This window comes from Crotalus tigris, unplaced genomic scaffold (genome assembly GCF_016545835.1).
Source record: "Crotalus tigris isolate CLP2741 ecotype Arizona unplaced genomic scaffold, ASM1654583v1 scf7180000018011.1402602, whole genome shotgun sequence".
Lineage (NCBI taxonomy): Eukaryota > Metazoa > Chordata > Lepidosauria > Squamata > Viperidae > Crotalus > Crotalus tigris.
In genome coordinates, this window is record NW_024096774.1 from 290,846 (window position 1) to 308,295 (window position 17,450).

Here is a 17,450-nt window from a genome sequence, read left to right on the forward strand (position 1 = left end):
ACTTTAAATCCCAGTTCACTCACATTAAGAGCTTGATCTTGAAGCTGCTTATCAGAAATTGTGTAATTTGTGACACTCATCAAGGAAAACGGTACAGATAACATTTCAACATAAGAAATTATTTCAGCTGGTGTAATGGGTCCTATGCTGTTCTTCTTGATTTCTTGTAATACAGCCAGAGGATCTTTTAATTCACTAATCTGAAAGAAAGTTTTAAATCATTATGCATGTCATCTAATATTTCATTTCAAATGAAGAGTCATAATTGGTGCTCAATTGGTACTTAAAAAGTGCTACTACCACTCTTTTTTTGCTGAGCTTGAAAGAGAGAGAATTGTATGGTGACAAAATATAGGTTGTCTACAGAGAAGGCATAGGTTCAAATGTGACCTTACCATGAATTTCTGGATAGGAATAAATATCTCTAAGTCAGGTGATCTCACAATGTTGCACTAAGAATGTTTTGCTCAATACCTATTTTTTACCCAGAAATTCTTACCCTTGGATCAGGATAAATTTAATTCTAATTAATTCTAATTATCAATTCCATCTACCAATTTCAGGGTATTTCTGTTATATGGACTAGTTCAGTGGCTGGACTACCACTGCAATAATCCACATGCTTAAACAAGAAAGATACCTAAATATATACTACTTCTCTATTTTCTCTTGTGAGAAAATTTAGTGTGGGAAATATCATTAATGTTAAAAATAGATTAGATGTTTGTAAAATATCTATATTCTCAGATCAGAATATAAAAACTGAAATCTTGCTTGAATCACAGCCTGATTCCATGAGGCAACATAAATAAAACCTCTTGTTGCAAATATAAGTGCATTGGCAATGTATCAAACGTTTGGGAAAGAAAGTTGTAATTAAGTTTTGAGGTGGTTCTCTAGCTTCCAGAAGAAATGAATACTAGCTTTGTATGAAGGAAGTCCATTTTATTTTTATTCTGGGTGTGGCACCATAGAGTCTTTGAAGCTTTCATAAAATTAAAGTAACTAAAGGAAACTACAATGAATCCAAGTGTACTTACTTCAAAAATCAGATAACCAACCCTCTTGGGTTTGTTCTTGCCACATACTGCAGGATATTTTCATTCTGCAGTTCTGTGCTCCGTCATTTTGACCACATAAGTTAGGTCAATGAATCAGATGCCTATAAAATGTCTTAAATTAATGGAGGCTTACAAGCCACTGTGTCTGGTATATTATCATAAGTGGATATGAAAGGATTGCAATAAATGTATACTGTAGGAATATGACAATTATGACTTATTCATTACATTTATTGTCTATTTTTCTTCAGAAACTTTTGAACTTTATCACGTTCTCTTAATTGCAATCCTATGGGATGATATAGACCAATACCAATAAACTCAAAAGTATCCAATTAATTTAATGACAGAATGAGGATTTGAACCTAGGTCTTCCCAGTCCCAATCTAATGCTCTAAGCATGACATCAAGCTAAAAAAATCTGACAACAAATATATAGCTATGTAAATCTTACTTACTTTAGCTAAAGTTTGGTTAATGCTTTTAGCTATACAGTTGTTCAGTTCACAGGTTGTTGCTGGTATTGCTGTAGCAATGAAAAAATAGAGTAATTAACCTGCCATAGTGTAATAATTATACATAGTCGATTTCCAGTCAGTGAAAGAAAGCCTCAGTGACTTTATGCTTTCACAAAGGCCAAGGTGTATAAAGTGCTCCTCCAAGACAAATATATAACCCTTAATTGCTAAAAGTAGGCTAGTGAAAATTATTCAGTGTATTTGTCTGTTTAACAGTACATTGGTTGGAACAATTAGAAGAAAAGCAAACTTCTATTTTATAATGACAGGGAATTCATGATTTAGGAGATTGACTTAGTGTGTGCGTGTGTGTGTGTGTGTATTGGCTTTTTTTCAAGAGTATGCATTACATATGAAAGTGCATCCCTGCAGCGGTTCCTATCATTTGTGTAAATAAAGCATTTTGTTGCATGATGTGCCCCAATTTACAGCCTTTGCTGGATGACACCATCATGCAAAAGAGGCCATTTGTGACATTTGCATAATTGCATGATTACCCACATGTAAAGCACTGCAGGAATTTGATTTCTTGTAGGTGAAGCCAGTAGTGTTGAAATCCACTTAACTTTCACTGTATGCAGGGAAATGACTTCTGTATTTCAACAGGCAAACATACATTTTTTTAAAAAAATATATAAATCTGAGTATTCATGCATTGCTTCATTTCCATATCGGGCTGATTAATCTAAGTGAGACAGATATTGGTGGGCCTCTCAGAAGACACACTTCTATAATAACAGATAAACCATAATATCATTTACCTTGGCAGGAAGTGCCATCATTTGGTTTAAATGGTAATTTTCCTGTGGATGGTTGATAACCTTCGTTACAGGTGCAGCTGTATCCTCCATCCATATTCTCACATTGTGCATGATCTCCACAGGCATCGGTTCCCAGTTCACTGCACTCATCTATATCTGGAAATTATGAGAGAAATTGATTTTTTTTAAAAAAAGCTTGTACATACAAACACGTTGTTGCTGTTTTGATAGCAAATCAGCAACATATCCATACTTCCTATATACAGTGAGTCCTAAAAAAAATAATGTTAGGAAAACTAAACTAAACTCTTCATCCAACTAGCATGAAAACATGCATGCCATTATAATTCTAGCTCAAGATTGTTGCAAGCAGTACTTAGTTTAGGAAATTGATGGTGCAATGCCTCATACCTGTTTGGAAAGTACTTGTCTGTTAATTGTAAACTGGACTCTAATTTCAGTTTGTTTGTGATACACAAAGTTTTCTTGCATGAATGAAATGCCCTTCACAAAGAGTCACAATATCTTTATTCTTTATTATATATTTCACGTTCAGTTGAAAGTTCCATTAAAAGCTTTTTCCTCCCCAACTAAATTATAAGCAAGAAAAGTACCAAACTAAGCTTATCCTTTAACCTTGTATACTTGAATTCCCATTTATACCTTTTTTCTGAAGTAAGAATTCTTGACATTGAAATTGTATAACAGTTAGCAAGATTTGATATCTTACTATTAATTTATACCTTTTCATGTTTTGAAATTGGTGCATATTAATTATTGTAATAGCAGAATGTGAATTATTCATGTTGAACTATCTGAAATAAGTAAAACAGCTTTCTTTCCCATTTCAAATGGATCAAAAGTTTTGCATTCAGTTTAATGCTATGCCTTTCCTTAGTGCAATCCAGGTCACACTGACAAATATATATATAGGCCACGGTGGACCAACTTCAGGTTTATGTGATCTGCTTTGTTTTTATTAGAATGATAAATAAAGTTATTAAAATATCTGGTAATGAGTGGAGCTTGTGCAATTTTTATATGGTATATCTTTCATTCCTTCTGAAAAATGTTTCCCCTTTGCTTTTTGGCATAGATTGGAAGACTAGACTAGACTAGACTAGACTAGACTAGACTAGACTAGAATAGAATAGAATAGAATAGAATAGAATAGAACCAGTGTGGTGTAGTGTTTAAAGTGATGGACAAAAACAGGGAGACTCACACTCTTTAGGCACAGCAACTAATTAGGTGATCTTGGTTCAGTTATTTTTACTCAATGGTCTAGTTGAAAATTGATTATGTGCCATCAAGTTGTCAACTCTTAGCAATCACTTAGATAAATTCCTCCATGATGATCTATCCTAACCTGGTCTTATAGGTTATCTAAAGGTGCACGCATTGCAACTTAACTATCCATCTTGTTTCTCTTCTCTTCTCTTCTCTTCTCTTCTCTTCTCTTCTCTTCTCTTCTCTTCTCCTTATTTTCTTGGTGATCCACAATATTTTCAGGAGCTTTCTCCAACATCACCAATGACCAATAAACCTCTATAGTCTTGCTATCCTACTTCTGTCCAGTTGAAAAACAAGCCTCTTGGTTGCTGAATTATTTATAAAAATAATACAAGTGGGATATAAAATAACTGAGTAACTAATTAATTAAATAATAATGGATTCCAATGTGAAACACATTGGGATTCCAGAAGCATTTGTATCAGGAGAACCCTAAGTCATTGTGAGGGCATGGGCATTCTAAAATAGTGAAAGGGAAGCAAAGAGGAAGAGAGAAGATATAACCCCCCCCCATCCAAATGAGAATTTCTTACTCATCAAACTTGGATAAGAAGAACCTTTTGATCTACTGAAATTCAGTCTGAACATAATCTGTGATACAGTTATTTCAGATTGCTAAATTTATTCAGGTGTTAGCTACTATTCTACCATACATTTTTCACTTTCCAATGTTGTTTTGATGACTTTTAAGATTCATCATAAAGGTTTGGCTATTTCTACCTATATTGGTATAACTCTTGCCTTGGAACCTTCCTATATTACTTTGGCCAAAGAAATACTGGAGGAAAGAGAAATATCCCACAATCTACAGTCCTCAACTTACTGCTTGCAGTTCACCTAGTGACAGTTCAAAGTTACAACGGCACTGAAAAAAATGACTTATGATAGTTTTTCACAGTTACCTCTTTTGCAACATCCCTGTGATCATGTGATTGAAATTCACATGCTTGGCAACTGGTTCATATCTGTGACCGTTGCAGTGTCCCAAGGTCATATGATCATTTTTTGTGATCTTCTGACGAACAAAGTTAAGGGGAAATCCAAATTCACTTTACAACCATGTTACTAAATTATATACTGTGGTGATTCATTTAAGAACTGAACCAAAAAAGTTGTAAAATGGGGCAAAACTCACTTAACAAATGTCTCACTTAACAACAGAAATTTTAGGCTCAATTGCAGTCATAAGTCGAGGACTACTTGTATGTACTAAACATAATAAACTGATAATGACTACCTTAGTGGAAGATGTGCAGATAAATAGTTTCTACCTGTAGGAGTGAAACCAAGGAATTAGGACTACAGACTAAATTACAATCCCAGAGATACACAAAACTGTAGTAGAATGGAATGTCCTTTTATATCAGAAAGATTTAATAAGTGCCAAAAAAATCCAGCATCTGTTTAGGTACAATAGTATTGAAAGATTTAGGTGAATAGCTCATCACAAACATGGAGGTCTGAAACACAGCTTCTGTTTCTTTGATATTTTGAGCTCTGCATTTAGAAAAGGTGAACCAGGAAGTAGATTGCACAAGGAAAAGCCAGAATAAATTAGAATAAGATGGAATGAAAATATGACAGAAAATAAGACGGGAGAGAAAATCTTAAATAAAAGCATAGAGATTAATTATAAAAGCCTGGATTCAACTATTCTTTAAAAAAAAAAAGACTCCCAATATGTTTGTAACACTTTTTTCCTGTGTGTTAAATAGTAAATCTGTTTTCATATCTATAGCCAATGAGCACACATTGGGAATAGAAGTTACATATTTGCATGGAGTTCAGATATATGTATGGAAATATTTCAATGAAATGGGCAATCATGATGTTCTAGGTTGCAAATTTCTGGGGCGGGGGGGGAGAAATCCCTGTTTACACAGAGGCCCCCAAGCAGGCATTCAGCAAAATCACAGTGGATTTGAGGAAGGGCTATATCCTGCCTGCATGTTCATTTTTATCAAAGACATCTAACACATGCTTATTCAATCAGATTATTATGAGCTCAAGGGTAAAGCTTGAAATATAGATCTACAACAGATTTTCTACAAAACCCATGAGCAAAGAGCAATAATGAGCACACGTTTAATTTATTATACCTGAATCTAAAACTTCTACTATGTCGGCTGAAATTTCAAATCCACATGACAATGTACTGTAGAACATCAATCGTCTCTTTCAGAAAAGCAACTAAAATAGAGTTGTTCTGAAGGTTAAGCACTGTAATTGGTTTGCCTATAATTGTGTTTGTAATGGAGTAATTTAATTAATGATGTTATGCTTTTAGTGTAACATTGTGCCTTCATTATTTGAGATCATTATCCTGATGACTTCTTCTGGTTTTAACGCATTGTGCCAGGAATCCACACAATGTGTAGCTGTATAAAAATGAAATAATAGATAGATGTATAGTCTTATGAAGTACAAACTGGCTCTATTTTCTTTTTCATTTACAAGAAAAGAAGCTATGAACTTATTTATTTAATTCAAATAAATATCAAGTTTTAAAACATACCATTATGCTTACGGTTCCCGCATTTTATATTGTTTATGTTTATAACTTAGCTTTCCAAAAGGAAATTCAATAACAAAATAAAGATAGCATACAAAATGCATATTCTAATAATAAACATCTGAAACAGTATATATAAATTTATTTTAACGAGAGAATTCAGTCCCATATTTTTCACACCAATGTGTGAAAGACTGAATTAAGGGTATCATTTGTACAGTAAAAGTGAAAAAAATCCAGAAGAAAGGTCAAAAGTGAGTTGTTAAAAAATAAATCTAAAGGATAGCTTTTGGATAAACGACTGTCCTTTGCTTACTATAATTATACATGTTTCATTATAATTTTTAAAATTCATTTTGTTAAATTTCCCCATTGTAGTTTAATTTGGTTTAGGTCACACTTGGGAGTGTTATGGTCAGCAGGTATTTAGCAGGTTGTGTGTTTGATACCTCTGATTTACTGCCTGTCTTTTGTTTTTTATTGCTATGTGATTGTTGATTTTATGATTTAGGTTTTTTTTAAATCATACTATGGACTCATTCCCCAATCCATATACGGTAAATTACCAAGAGATTGAAGTGAGATATAAATTCAATAACTAATTAAATTTGGTAACAACTTTCAGAGATTTCTCCGTTTTGTGCCTAAAGCTTTTGACAGCTACATAAAGCTCTGAGGCCTCAGATGGTCTGAGCTGAAAGCTTCCCAACACTGAGAAGCACTGAAAAATGCGAGGTTTAATTGTAAAAAGATAAATTAATATGGTTATCTATAAGAACCTGTAATGTATTTGAACATTTTATGGTTTATATGACTTATTTTTTCTTTATGCAAAGAATGGTGGACCTTAGTATACACCCTTTTCACCTGTTTTGGGCTAATCACTATGATGATATTAATGCTGAATGATGATGATGATGATGATGATAATAATAATAATAATAATAATAATAATAATAATAAAGTTGGAAGGGACCTTGGAGGTCATCTAATCCAACCCCCTGCTCAGGCAGGAAACCCTATACCATTTCGGACAAATGGCTGTCCAGTCTCTTCTTAAAAACTTTCAGTGTTGGAGCGTTTACTGCTTCTGGAGGCAGGCTGTTCCACTGATTAATTGTCTTCACTGTCAGGAAGTTTCTTCTTAGTTCTAGGCTGCTTCTCTCCTTGATTAGTTTCCACCCGTTACTTCTTGTCCTGCCTTCAGGTGCTTTGAAAAATAGCTTGATTCCCTCTTCTTTATGGCAGCCCCTGAGATATAAAATATTTTCTCTTCCCTGGGAACCACATTCAAATTTCTGAGTGAATTGCTGCTGAATGATGTTTATTAAATACATTAAACACGACATTTTGAAAATTGGAACATGATTCTAGAATATCATCTAAGGATTATCTGCGCTACAATCAATGATGTGAAGTCTTGATTAAAGACAGCAATTGATATTGTTAAGCTGTCATGGCTGTGAACGTCTGCATCTATTTAAAGCCTTTGACGTTTTCTGAAATCACTTCCCAATTATCTTTTGGTGATTTCTTCTACTCTTTAGTAAAGTGCAGAAGTGTCACTGGGTCATAATTATCTGTTTATTAAGTTTAATGTCAGTTCTTTCAACATTCAAGGCAGCTTATTAGATCCATTCATGTTACAGGTAAGTTGGTCTAAAAAACTGTTAACGGTTATCTGGTGCCCTCTGTATAGACAAAATATTTTTGCTGTGATTTCACTTTCCACTGTAGTACCAGTAAGGATTTCTTATATTGCTTGTCTTCATTTACTATTTGGGACAATAATTCTGAATTCTACCATCCCTTCTATGATGCTGTATACAATATAGAGTGCAAAGTTAGAGTGCTACACAGAATGTCCTATTTCTTTTATTGGTTAACATTTTTTTTTACTTCAGCTATTGATAAAATTAGTTTCCATACAGAATAACAACTGTAGATTTGGAATCTTTAAGCAAGGTGAACTGCTTTACTAAAATGTATATGGTACATGTGCGTTAAAAAAAATTCAAGTTTATCAAATATACACAGACAGACATAAACTTACACAAAAGACCAATTGCAAGTTTTTCCATTTTCATCATGGTTGCAAAGATCAGCTAGGGACCAATCTCATTATCAAAACTGTTTTTTTCTTCATATTAGTTGCATACAGGAGGCTGTATCCTAAATGCATCCCATAAAACTGTATAGCTGCTTCTCCAGGGATGGACCTAAACCAGGCTACAGGGATTTTTGATGTGATTGACAAAATAATATACTGCAAACCAGTCAGGTTTAAAAAGGCAGTTATAAATAGAATATTAAAAATTAATGCATACATTAATATTAGCAGCACTTTTCCCCTAAAACATAATAAACACTGTACATAATTTGACATGAATAATTCACCATAGCTCAAAATTTATCAGTGCAAAAGACAGAGGTTAATTATGAATGTGAATCATTTATAAGTATTTTTCAAGGTATCATTCAGAATTTTTTTAAAAAAAACTCAAAATGCAGTTCAAGGATTTATTGCTGGTGGACAATGCAAGCGAGGCTTTTGTAATAATACAATTGGATAATATGATATGGATTTATTAACAATCAAAACATGCACATGCACCACAATTACTTTGTAGTTCTGCGTATACTTGCAGTAGACTGGCCAAAGATATACTGCCAGGGAAAAAAACTGGTTGCATTATTCCACAATTGATTTGATAGGTCTGAGATTATTATCTTTGGAAATAATACAGTTCAAATTAATCTATTGAATATTGATGTAATTTTTATCACTTATCAGTTGGTGTATAGTTTAATCTAGATAATTAAAGCTCCATTAAAGCTCAGAAAGTTCATCCCTTCCAAATGTTTACTAGTTTTAACTTTAATGGCATTAATATTGATTTACATTAAATATATTTAAATATGAATTGATATTAATACAGGTGCTACTCAACTTACAACAGTTCATTTAGTGACCATTCCAAGTTACAACAGCACTGAAAAAATGACTTGTGACCATTTTTCACACTTATGACCGTTGCACCCTCCCCATGGTCACATGATCAAAATTCAGACATTTGGCAGCTGACTCATATTTATGATGGTTGCAGTGTCCTGGGGTTACGTGATCACTTTTTGCGACCTTCTGCCAAGCAAAATCAATGGGGAAGCCAGATTCACTTAATAACTGTGTTACTAACTTGACAACTGCAGTGATTCATTTAACAACGGTGACAATAAAGGTTGTAAAATGGGACAAAAGTCACTTAACAAATGTCTCACTTAGTAACATAAATTTTGGGCTCAGTTGTGGTTGTAAGTCAAGGATTACCTATATGTATGTGTCAGCACTGAATGATTTGTGCTATTCCATTGGGGACCAAAGAGCACCGAGGTCAAGGAAACTATTTTTCGGTGATGCTGTGGTGATTTGGAACAACTTCTCATAAGGTACACAATTAGTGTCATTTGAAGCAGCCTTCCATTAGTTAGGAAACTGAATTGCTTCGGATAATGTCCGAGGGTGAACTGAGATTTGTGCTGGCTAAATCATTTTATATCGTACTTTACTGTGAACATTTTACTGTTGCTGCATTTTAAATTACTGTAACTTCTTGGGAGTTGATAAGATGTGGCAGCATATCAATTAAATATTCAACAATTAAAATAGCACTCTGTAATATAAAGTTTACATTACCTTTATTTTAATTGTTAATGGGAAATAATTTGTGATCTGAATTCAGATGAATGCATAGGATAGAAGAAACTCTTATCTTTTTTCCTTGCGTATATTGGGAACTGCCAAGAATTATAATATTTTGATAGGATGTATGTTCAATAAATAGATAAGTTTGGTAACAACTTTGGAGATCTCTGAGTCTTGATAGTCAAATGAGCCTTCAGAGGCTGCTCTACAATCTCACAACCTTCCAACATTAAGAACTCCTGAAAAAAATGTGAGTTATAGTTTTAAAAAGTTAAATTAGCATGGGAGTCCTTAGGAATCTGCCATGTGGGATCTTAGAATATTTTGATAATATTACTTTGGAGAAAACAATATAACATTACGTGGATGTGTTTATGTTTAGTTATATTTATAAAATTTGGTTTCATAAAAGTCCAGCTTATATAAGCATGGCTTCATTTAACAAAACTTCTGAGAAACTGGAAATGTTAACTCTTCTGCATGATAATAGGATAAATTAAATTTTTTATGTACTGAACTACACAGCTGCTGAAAAATTTGGATAAACTAGAAAGAGAGTAAGAAAAAGAGGCATGAAAAACTACATTCCTTTCCTTCCTTCCTTCCTTCCTTCCTTCCTTCCTTCCTTCCTTCCTTCCTTCCTTCCTTCCTTCCTTCCTTCCTTCCTTCCTTCCTTCCTTCCTTCCTTCCTGTAAAACATGAGTATTGTGATTGCAGCAGGAGCAGCAACAGTAGCAATAGTCAAGCAGTACTGAAGCAGTTGCAATTTCCTCAAATTTCCTTCTCTCAGGAGGTATGGTTCTGGATTCTAGATGCATCCTATAAATTAGCTGATTTGAGATACCTTGGTTCAAAAATTGTTGCCTTATTATGCACTATTTTATGAAGTTAAGGGTTACAGAAACTAGAGTTTTTTACATATGGGATTGTGGGAAGAAAATAAGATCTGATTCCAAGCTGGGAGAAATATGCTGAAAACAAAATGGAGGCTGCAGGAAAGAAGGTCTCTGTTTATTTGGTAACCAGAAACTAAAATGGCAGCAGCATGTTTCCGGGATGGCTGTCAAAATGGGTTTGAGATAAGTGGGCTTTTATACATTGTTTGGGGCCTTGTGATTGAGATACCTGTTCCTGTGCAAGAACATGTCCTTTAATATTCTAATGGCTGTTGCCAGATTCCTATGGGGTCATGTAGGGATCATGGCTGGCTCTACAGGCAAAAGGGGAAATGCAAATCGTAGGTATTTATCTGAGCTACTCTTGCCAACTTGCCTAATTGTGTTGCTTATTTGAGTCTCTGTTTGCTCTTTGCTTATGAATAGAGTGGCCCAATCTTTCTGAATGGATTCAAAATCTTGTAAAAACTGGCCTCTTCATTCTTCTGCTCGAGGCTATTTTCCTATAGCAGAAAGACTAGGGCTGCTTTCTGCCTTTAAGAACATGTTTCTCCTCTTCTCCTTTAGGGGAAATATAATATTCTGCCTCTTTTAATATCTCCCAAATATTTCATTCTCGGGGGAGGGGGCTTCCCACAACAAATTCTATAATTAAAATTTTATTTATTTATTTGTATTATACCTTTATTATTTTACAAATAACACAAGGTAGCAAACATATCCAACACACCTTCCTCTTCCTATTTTCCCTACAAAAAACAACCATTTGAGGTAGGTTGGGGCTAAGAGAATGACTGGCCCAAAATCACCCAGTTGGCTTTTCATGGCAGAGGGGGGGGGGAGAACTCTATCATTAGCTATGTAAAAATGTAAGTCATACGACAAAACATACCACTGCTTGAGCATATGCCATAAACCAAAAGGCATTCTCAGTGGCTCCTGAGCTTGGTTTAATTCAATATGTTTTTAAACTGTGAAAAACAAAATGTATATTTTGGTATGTAATTGGCCTAACATGAAAATATTTAGGGAATCAAATTTTTAATCCCCCATACTTCAGTGAATACAGTAGAATTTACATAGGAAAAACATATAACTGCACAGAAATTTATTTCACTTGGGAAAATACTTTTTCAGGACTTTTCCAGTCCTAGAAATAATAAATCAGTTTATTTGGGGGGCAAGTATAAAATCACTGTGTTGATATTATTTTGTTCAAGTCACATCTCTTTACTTTAAAGTGATGTTACTTAAACAAGATAACATCAACAGAGGATTTTATACTTGCCCCCAAAATAAACTGATTTATTATTTCCTGGACTGGAAAAGTAAAAGAAAAGTATCATATTCCTTCCCCTAATGCAAAATAAATTTCTTCAAGGTTATATACAAAATTAAATACCATGTAAAGTATTAAGTATTTGTTACATGTAACAAGCACTTAATATTTTACCTAGTATTTAAGTAAATTAACAACAGGCAGAAAGGGACATAATGGTTAAGGAATAAAATATCAGTAAATGAACAGAATATCTCTTGGGATCTTACCTCTACAAGAAGTACCATCATTGGTTACAAAGCTTGTGTTCCCATTACTAGATTTGTATCCATCTTTGCACATGCAGAAGTAGCTTCCCATAGTATTTGTACAGTTTGCCTTTTCTCCACAAAGTTGTGTGGCATTTGCACATTCATTATCATCTGTAAATAAACAAAATGATTTGCTCTGTTAAAATGATTTCCCTCCTTCCAAAATGAAGACTTTTTAAAAAATCTGAGATTTTTCAAGTGGTATTGACTTTCCCTCCTACTTTTTTTTATTGATAAAAACTTTAAAATAAATCCAGGTATCAAAAGTCTGTATGATTCAGGAACTCCAACAAATAATGGATTTCATGCTTTTACTTAGATAGCTGAGGGGTTTGTGTGCGTGTGTGTATGAGTCTGGTGTGCACGTACACATACACATATACACACACATACACACACACACAGAGATACACACAAACACACTCATATTCTAAGGCAAATACTCGTGATCAGGAATAGTAAACATTTGTTTCTGGCATAGAGCTATGATGATAACTTCCTTTTGCTTTTTTTTTTAAATACAGAAAGATGTACTCAGTAGATTTTCATTTTTAAAATTTATCTAAAGATCTTAAAATCACTAGCTTTAAATTGGATGTCTTTGTTGTTGTGTGAGTGTATGTCTGTATGTATATTGTGTGCATGCCTATATATATATACATACATATATACATATATACATACATACATACATACATACATACATACATACATACATACATATTTGTTTTCTGAGGTTTTCGCGGGTATTTGTATGTAGGTCTTTGGTTGTTCGGGTTTTCTCCCACGTAAAATTGGAAGTGTCTTGGCGACGTTTCGACTGCTCAAAGCACGAAGCTGAAAGCACCAGCCTGAAGATGACGAATGGGACTTCGTCGAAATGTCGCCAAGACACTTCCAATTTTACGTGGGAGAAAACCCGAACAACCAAAGACCTACACACACAACACACACACACACACACACACACACACACACACACACATATATATATATATATATATATATGTAGGTCTTTGGTTGTTCGGGTTTTCTCCTGCATAAAATTGGAAGTGTCTTGGCGACGTTTCGACGAAGTCCCATTCATCATCTTCAGGCTGGTGTTCAGCTTCGTGCTTTGAGCAGCACGAGATTGCTGCTCAAAGCACGAAGCTGAAAACACCAGCCTGAAGATGACGAATGGGACTTCGTCGAAACATCGCCAAGACACTTCCAATTTTACGCGGGAGAAAACCCGAACAACCAAAGACCTACATACAAATACCCGCGAAAACCTCAGAAAACATATATATATATATATATATATATATATATATATATATATCTATATATATATATATACTATCAGTAAAAAAGGAAAGCGATCACCAGGAAGTAAAACACCAAGGTTTTGATAAATAAAATCAAGCTTTTGATGGCTAATATCTGCCATCATCGTCAGGATACAAGCCAGTCAGTGAGGAAACCTGCTTATAAGCATAGCCACACCTAAACTCTACGCATGGACCTTGTAACAGGTCCAAGCCAACTAATCCTTACTTTACTTACAGCCTTCAGTGATTCTTTCTTTTAGCTCTTACTTACATCCACCTAGCTTTCAATGGCTAGCACCTGCCATCATTGTCAGAATACAAGCTAGCTAGTGAGGAAACCTGCTTACAAGCATAGCCACGCCTAAACTCTACGCATGGACCTTGTAACAGGTCCAGGCCGACTAATCCTTGCTTCACTTACAGCCTTCAGTGATTCTTTCTTATAGCTCTTACTTACATCCACACAACCACCCACTTCCTCCCTCCCTTTAGTTCCTGAGTCATATAGGCAACGTGTGTTTCTCAAAATTAAAGGGTCCTCTGCACTATTGAATTGATTCTTCTTTCTGTGTTCCTTGGGACGTTTCTCTCCTCCACTCCTCTGGCACGCATCGCACTCATTTGCATTCTTCAATCCTGTCACTCCTTCAATCCCCCCACAATCCTTGCCACCAATCTCATCCACAATTTTATTTCCCCCCACTGTTCCCAGCATATCGCATCCTCCATGCTCCTCCTTCATGCCACCTGGTGCGACTCTCAATCCGGTTGCCTCTCTTTCAGTCTTCTGTAACGCCGCTCTCCGGGAGCGCGTGACCACCCCCATAATGGGGCGGCTATAAGTATTGATCTTCTGTACATCCATTGAAGGCATGTCTCTGTCTCGGTGGCTCTGATCAGTGTGGCCGCCTAGCAAAGGTGTTATTCTGCCATCGCTCATGGTAGGTGTTGCCTTTTTTGAATTCCTATCCATTTCCAAGGCGCCAGCGACCAGATGCGTTGTAGCGGGGGCACCATTGGGGACAATGGAGCCGATATAGTCACTGGGGTAGTGAGTTTGTTTTGTGTTGATTGGGACACTTGTTGTTCTTATTCTTGAGTATTGGGTACAATGCAAGGAGGTGTCTGGGGCATCCGAGGATGGGCTACTAATATCAACAAATTTCTTAATTGACGGCGGATGTACACACGAATCGTTAACTAAAGGGGGTCTAGATTGTAGATGTCTCTCTTCTTTGTTGCCAGTTTCATCTAATGGACACCCAGAGTTTTTGTTACTCAGATGTTTTTTCCCAGGTCGTCTACGCATTTCCCATGCCTTCATGGTCTGATATGCCGGGCGTAGGTCCACATGTCGATTGATTGACATGCTGTCTGAGAACCAGGCTTCTTTGAGTAACCTACCACTCTTGGAGGTGTCACTGGCAACCACCCTTACGTCGTCAAAATTAAATTTATGACCAAATTCCTCCATGTGAGTCAGTATTTGGGAGTACTGCTCACCTCTTCTTATTGCCAGCTTGTGTTCCTGCATTCTTGTTCCGACCCTTTTGGAAGTTTCTCCCACATAATTGCCTGGACAGTCATTACAGTTAATCCTGTAAACGACTCCAGATCTCTCAACTATGGGGAGTGGGTCCTTTGGTCTCATAATGCAGGAACGCAACGTCCGGTCAGGTCTATGTGCAACCCTTACACCATAGGGTGCCAATAGTCTGGTGGTGGCTTCCGAGACGTTGCTAATGTAAGGGAGGGTAATACGAGTCGTCTGTGATGGTGCCATCCCACTTGATGGATTTTGGGATGGTTTGGACAGAGTACTGTGGCGTCTGATGAATTTCATGGGGTACCCATTGTACCTACAGAGACGGAGGAGATGTTTTCTTTCCTCCATCCTAGCTTCGGCTGTACTGCAGTGGGAGTCCACCCTCTTAAAGAGGGTTCTAATGCAGCTGACTTTGTGGGCCACCGGGTGATTGCTGTTGTAGTGCAAAATTCTATTGGTGTGCGTGGGTTTGCGATAGACCCGGGTGGTTAAGGTCCCATCTGGCTGGCGTTGGACTAAGACATCAAGAAATGCCAGTAAGTGGGGACCCCATGGTGACCCTTAAGAACTGGGTCAATAAAGTGCTCAATGCCCTGAAACGAGGCAAAAGACTAGATGATGAAACCATTGCAAGGATACGCCCTAGCGACACAGCGGCCGCTAGATTTTATGGCTTACCCAAGGTCCACAAGGAAGGGGTTCCCCTCCGCCCTCTTGTAGCATTTAGGGGTACCCCCACATCAGAATTGGCCAAATGGCTAAGCCACCGCATTGGCCACCTGGTCGCAGACAACCAGACCACGGTAAGATCTGCGGATCTTATCCTGAGTAGGATAAGAACTTTGAGGATAGAGGATGACGAGGTGATGGTGTCGTTTGACGTCATCTCCCTCTTCACCTCTATCCCACAGGACCTGGCCATTGCGACGATCAAAGATCTTTTGAGCCGCAGAGGACCAGGACATTACCAGGATTCACTCCGCTCTGATGACCTTGTGGACCTTCTAGTCCTTTGCCTCAAAACGTATTTTACGTTTCAGGGCACAATGTATGAGCAAATAAAGGGCACCCCCATGGGGTCACCTATTTCAAGTGTTATTGCTGAGGCTGTATTGCAGCAGTTGGAACACGTAGCGATGACTCAATACTGCCCAAAGTTCTGGGCCCGCTACGTTGACGACACGTTTGTCATAATTAAGAGGAGTCAAAAAGCTGACTTTGTGGACACACTCAATTCGGTGTGCGTGGATCTGCAATTTACGGAGGAGGAGGAGTATCAGGGTAGGCTGGCATTTCTTGATGTCTTAGTCCAACGCCAGCCAGATGGGACCTTAACCACCCGGGTCTATCGCAAACCCACGCACACCGATAGAATTTTGCACTACAACAGCAATCACCCGGTGGCCCACAAAGTCAGCTGCATTAGAACCCTCTTTAAGAGGGTGGACTCCCACTGCAGTACAGCCGAAGCTAGGATGGAGGAAAGAAAACATCTCCTCCGTCTCTGTAGGTACAATGGGTACCCCATGAAATTCATCAGACGCCACAGTACTCTGTCCAAACCATCCCAAAATCCATCAAGTGGGATGGCACCATCACAGACGACTCGTATTACCCTCCCTTACATTAGCAACGTCTCGGAAGCCACCACCAGACTATTGGCACCCTATGGTGTAAGGGTTGCACATAGACCTGACCGGACGTTGCGTTCCTGCATTATGAGACCAAAGGACCCACTCCCCATAGTTGAGAGATCTGGAGTCGTTTACAGGATTAACTGTAATGACTGTCCAGGCAATTATGTGGGAGAAACTTCCAAAAGGGTCGGAACAAGAATGCAGGAACACAAGCTGGCAATAAGAAGAGGTGAGCAGTACTCCCAAATACTGACTCACATGGAGGAGTTTGGTCATAAATTTAATTTTGACGACGTAAGGGTGGTTGCCAGTGACACCTCCAAGAGTGGTAGGTTACTCAAAGAAGCCTGGTTCTCAGACAGCATGTCAATCAATCGACATGTGGACCTACGCCCGGCATATCAGACCATGAAGGCATGGGAAATGCGTAGACGACCTGGGAAAAAACATCTGAGTAACAAAAACTCTGGGTGTCCATTAGATGAAACTGGCAACAAAGAAGAGAGACATCTACAATCTAGACCCCCTTTAGTTAACGATTCGTGTGTACATCCGCCGTCAATTAAGAAATTTGTTGATATTAGTAGCCCATCCTCGGATGCCCCAGACACCTCCTTGCA

The 17,450-nt window shown here is 37.1% G+C and overlaps 1 protein-coding gene across 2 annotated transcripts in view; it reads right to left on the reverse strand.

The window, feature by feature from the left end:
• The window catches only part of ADGRL4 (adhesion G protein-coupled receptor L4), a 101,781-nt gene that overhangs the window by 35,790 nt on the left and 48,541 nt on the right, over nucleotides 1–17,450 (reverse strand). For both annotated transcript variants that reach the window (XM_039346568.1, XM_039346567.1), the window contains 4 exons: nucleotides 12,293–12,445; nucleotides 2,341–2,496; nucleotides 1,520–1,587; nucleotides 24–200 (listed from right to left, as the gene is read on the reverse strand). In XM_039346568.1, the coding sequence (XP_039202502.1) occupies nucleotides 24–200; nucleotides 1,520–1,587; nucleotides 2,341–2,496; nucleotides 12,293–12,445 (554 nt within the window). The remainder of the gene's footprint in view (nucleotides 1–23; nucleotides 201–1,519; nucleotides 1,588–2,340; nucleotides 2,497–12,292; nucleotides 12,446–17,450) is intronic.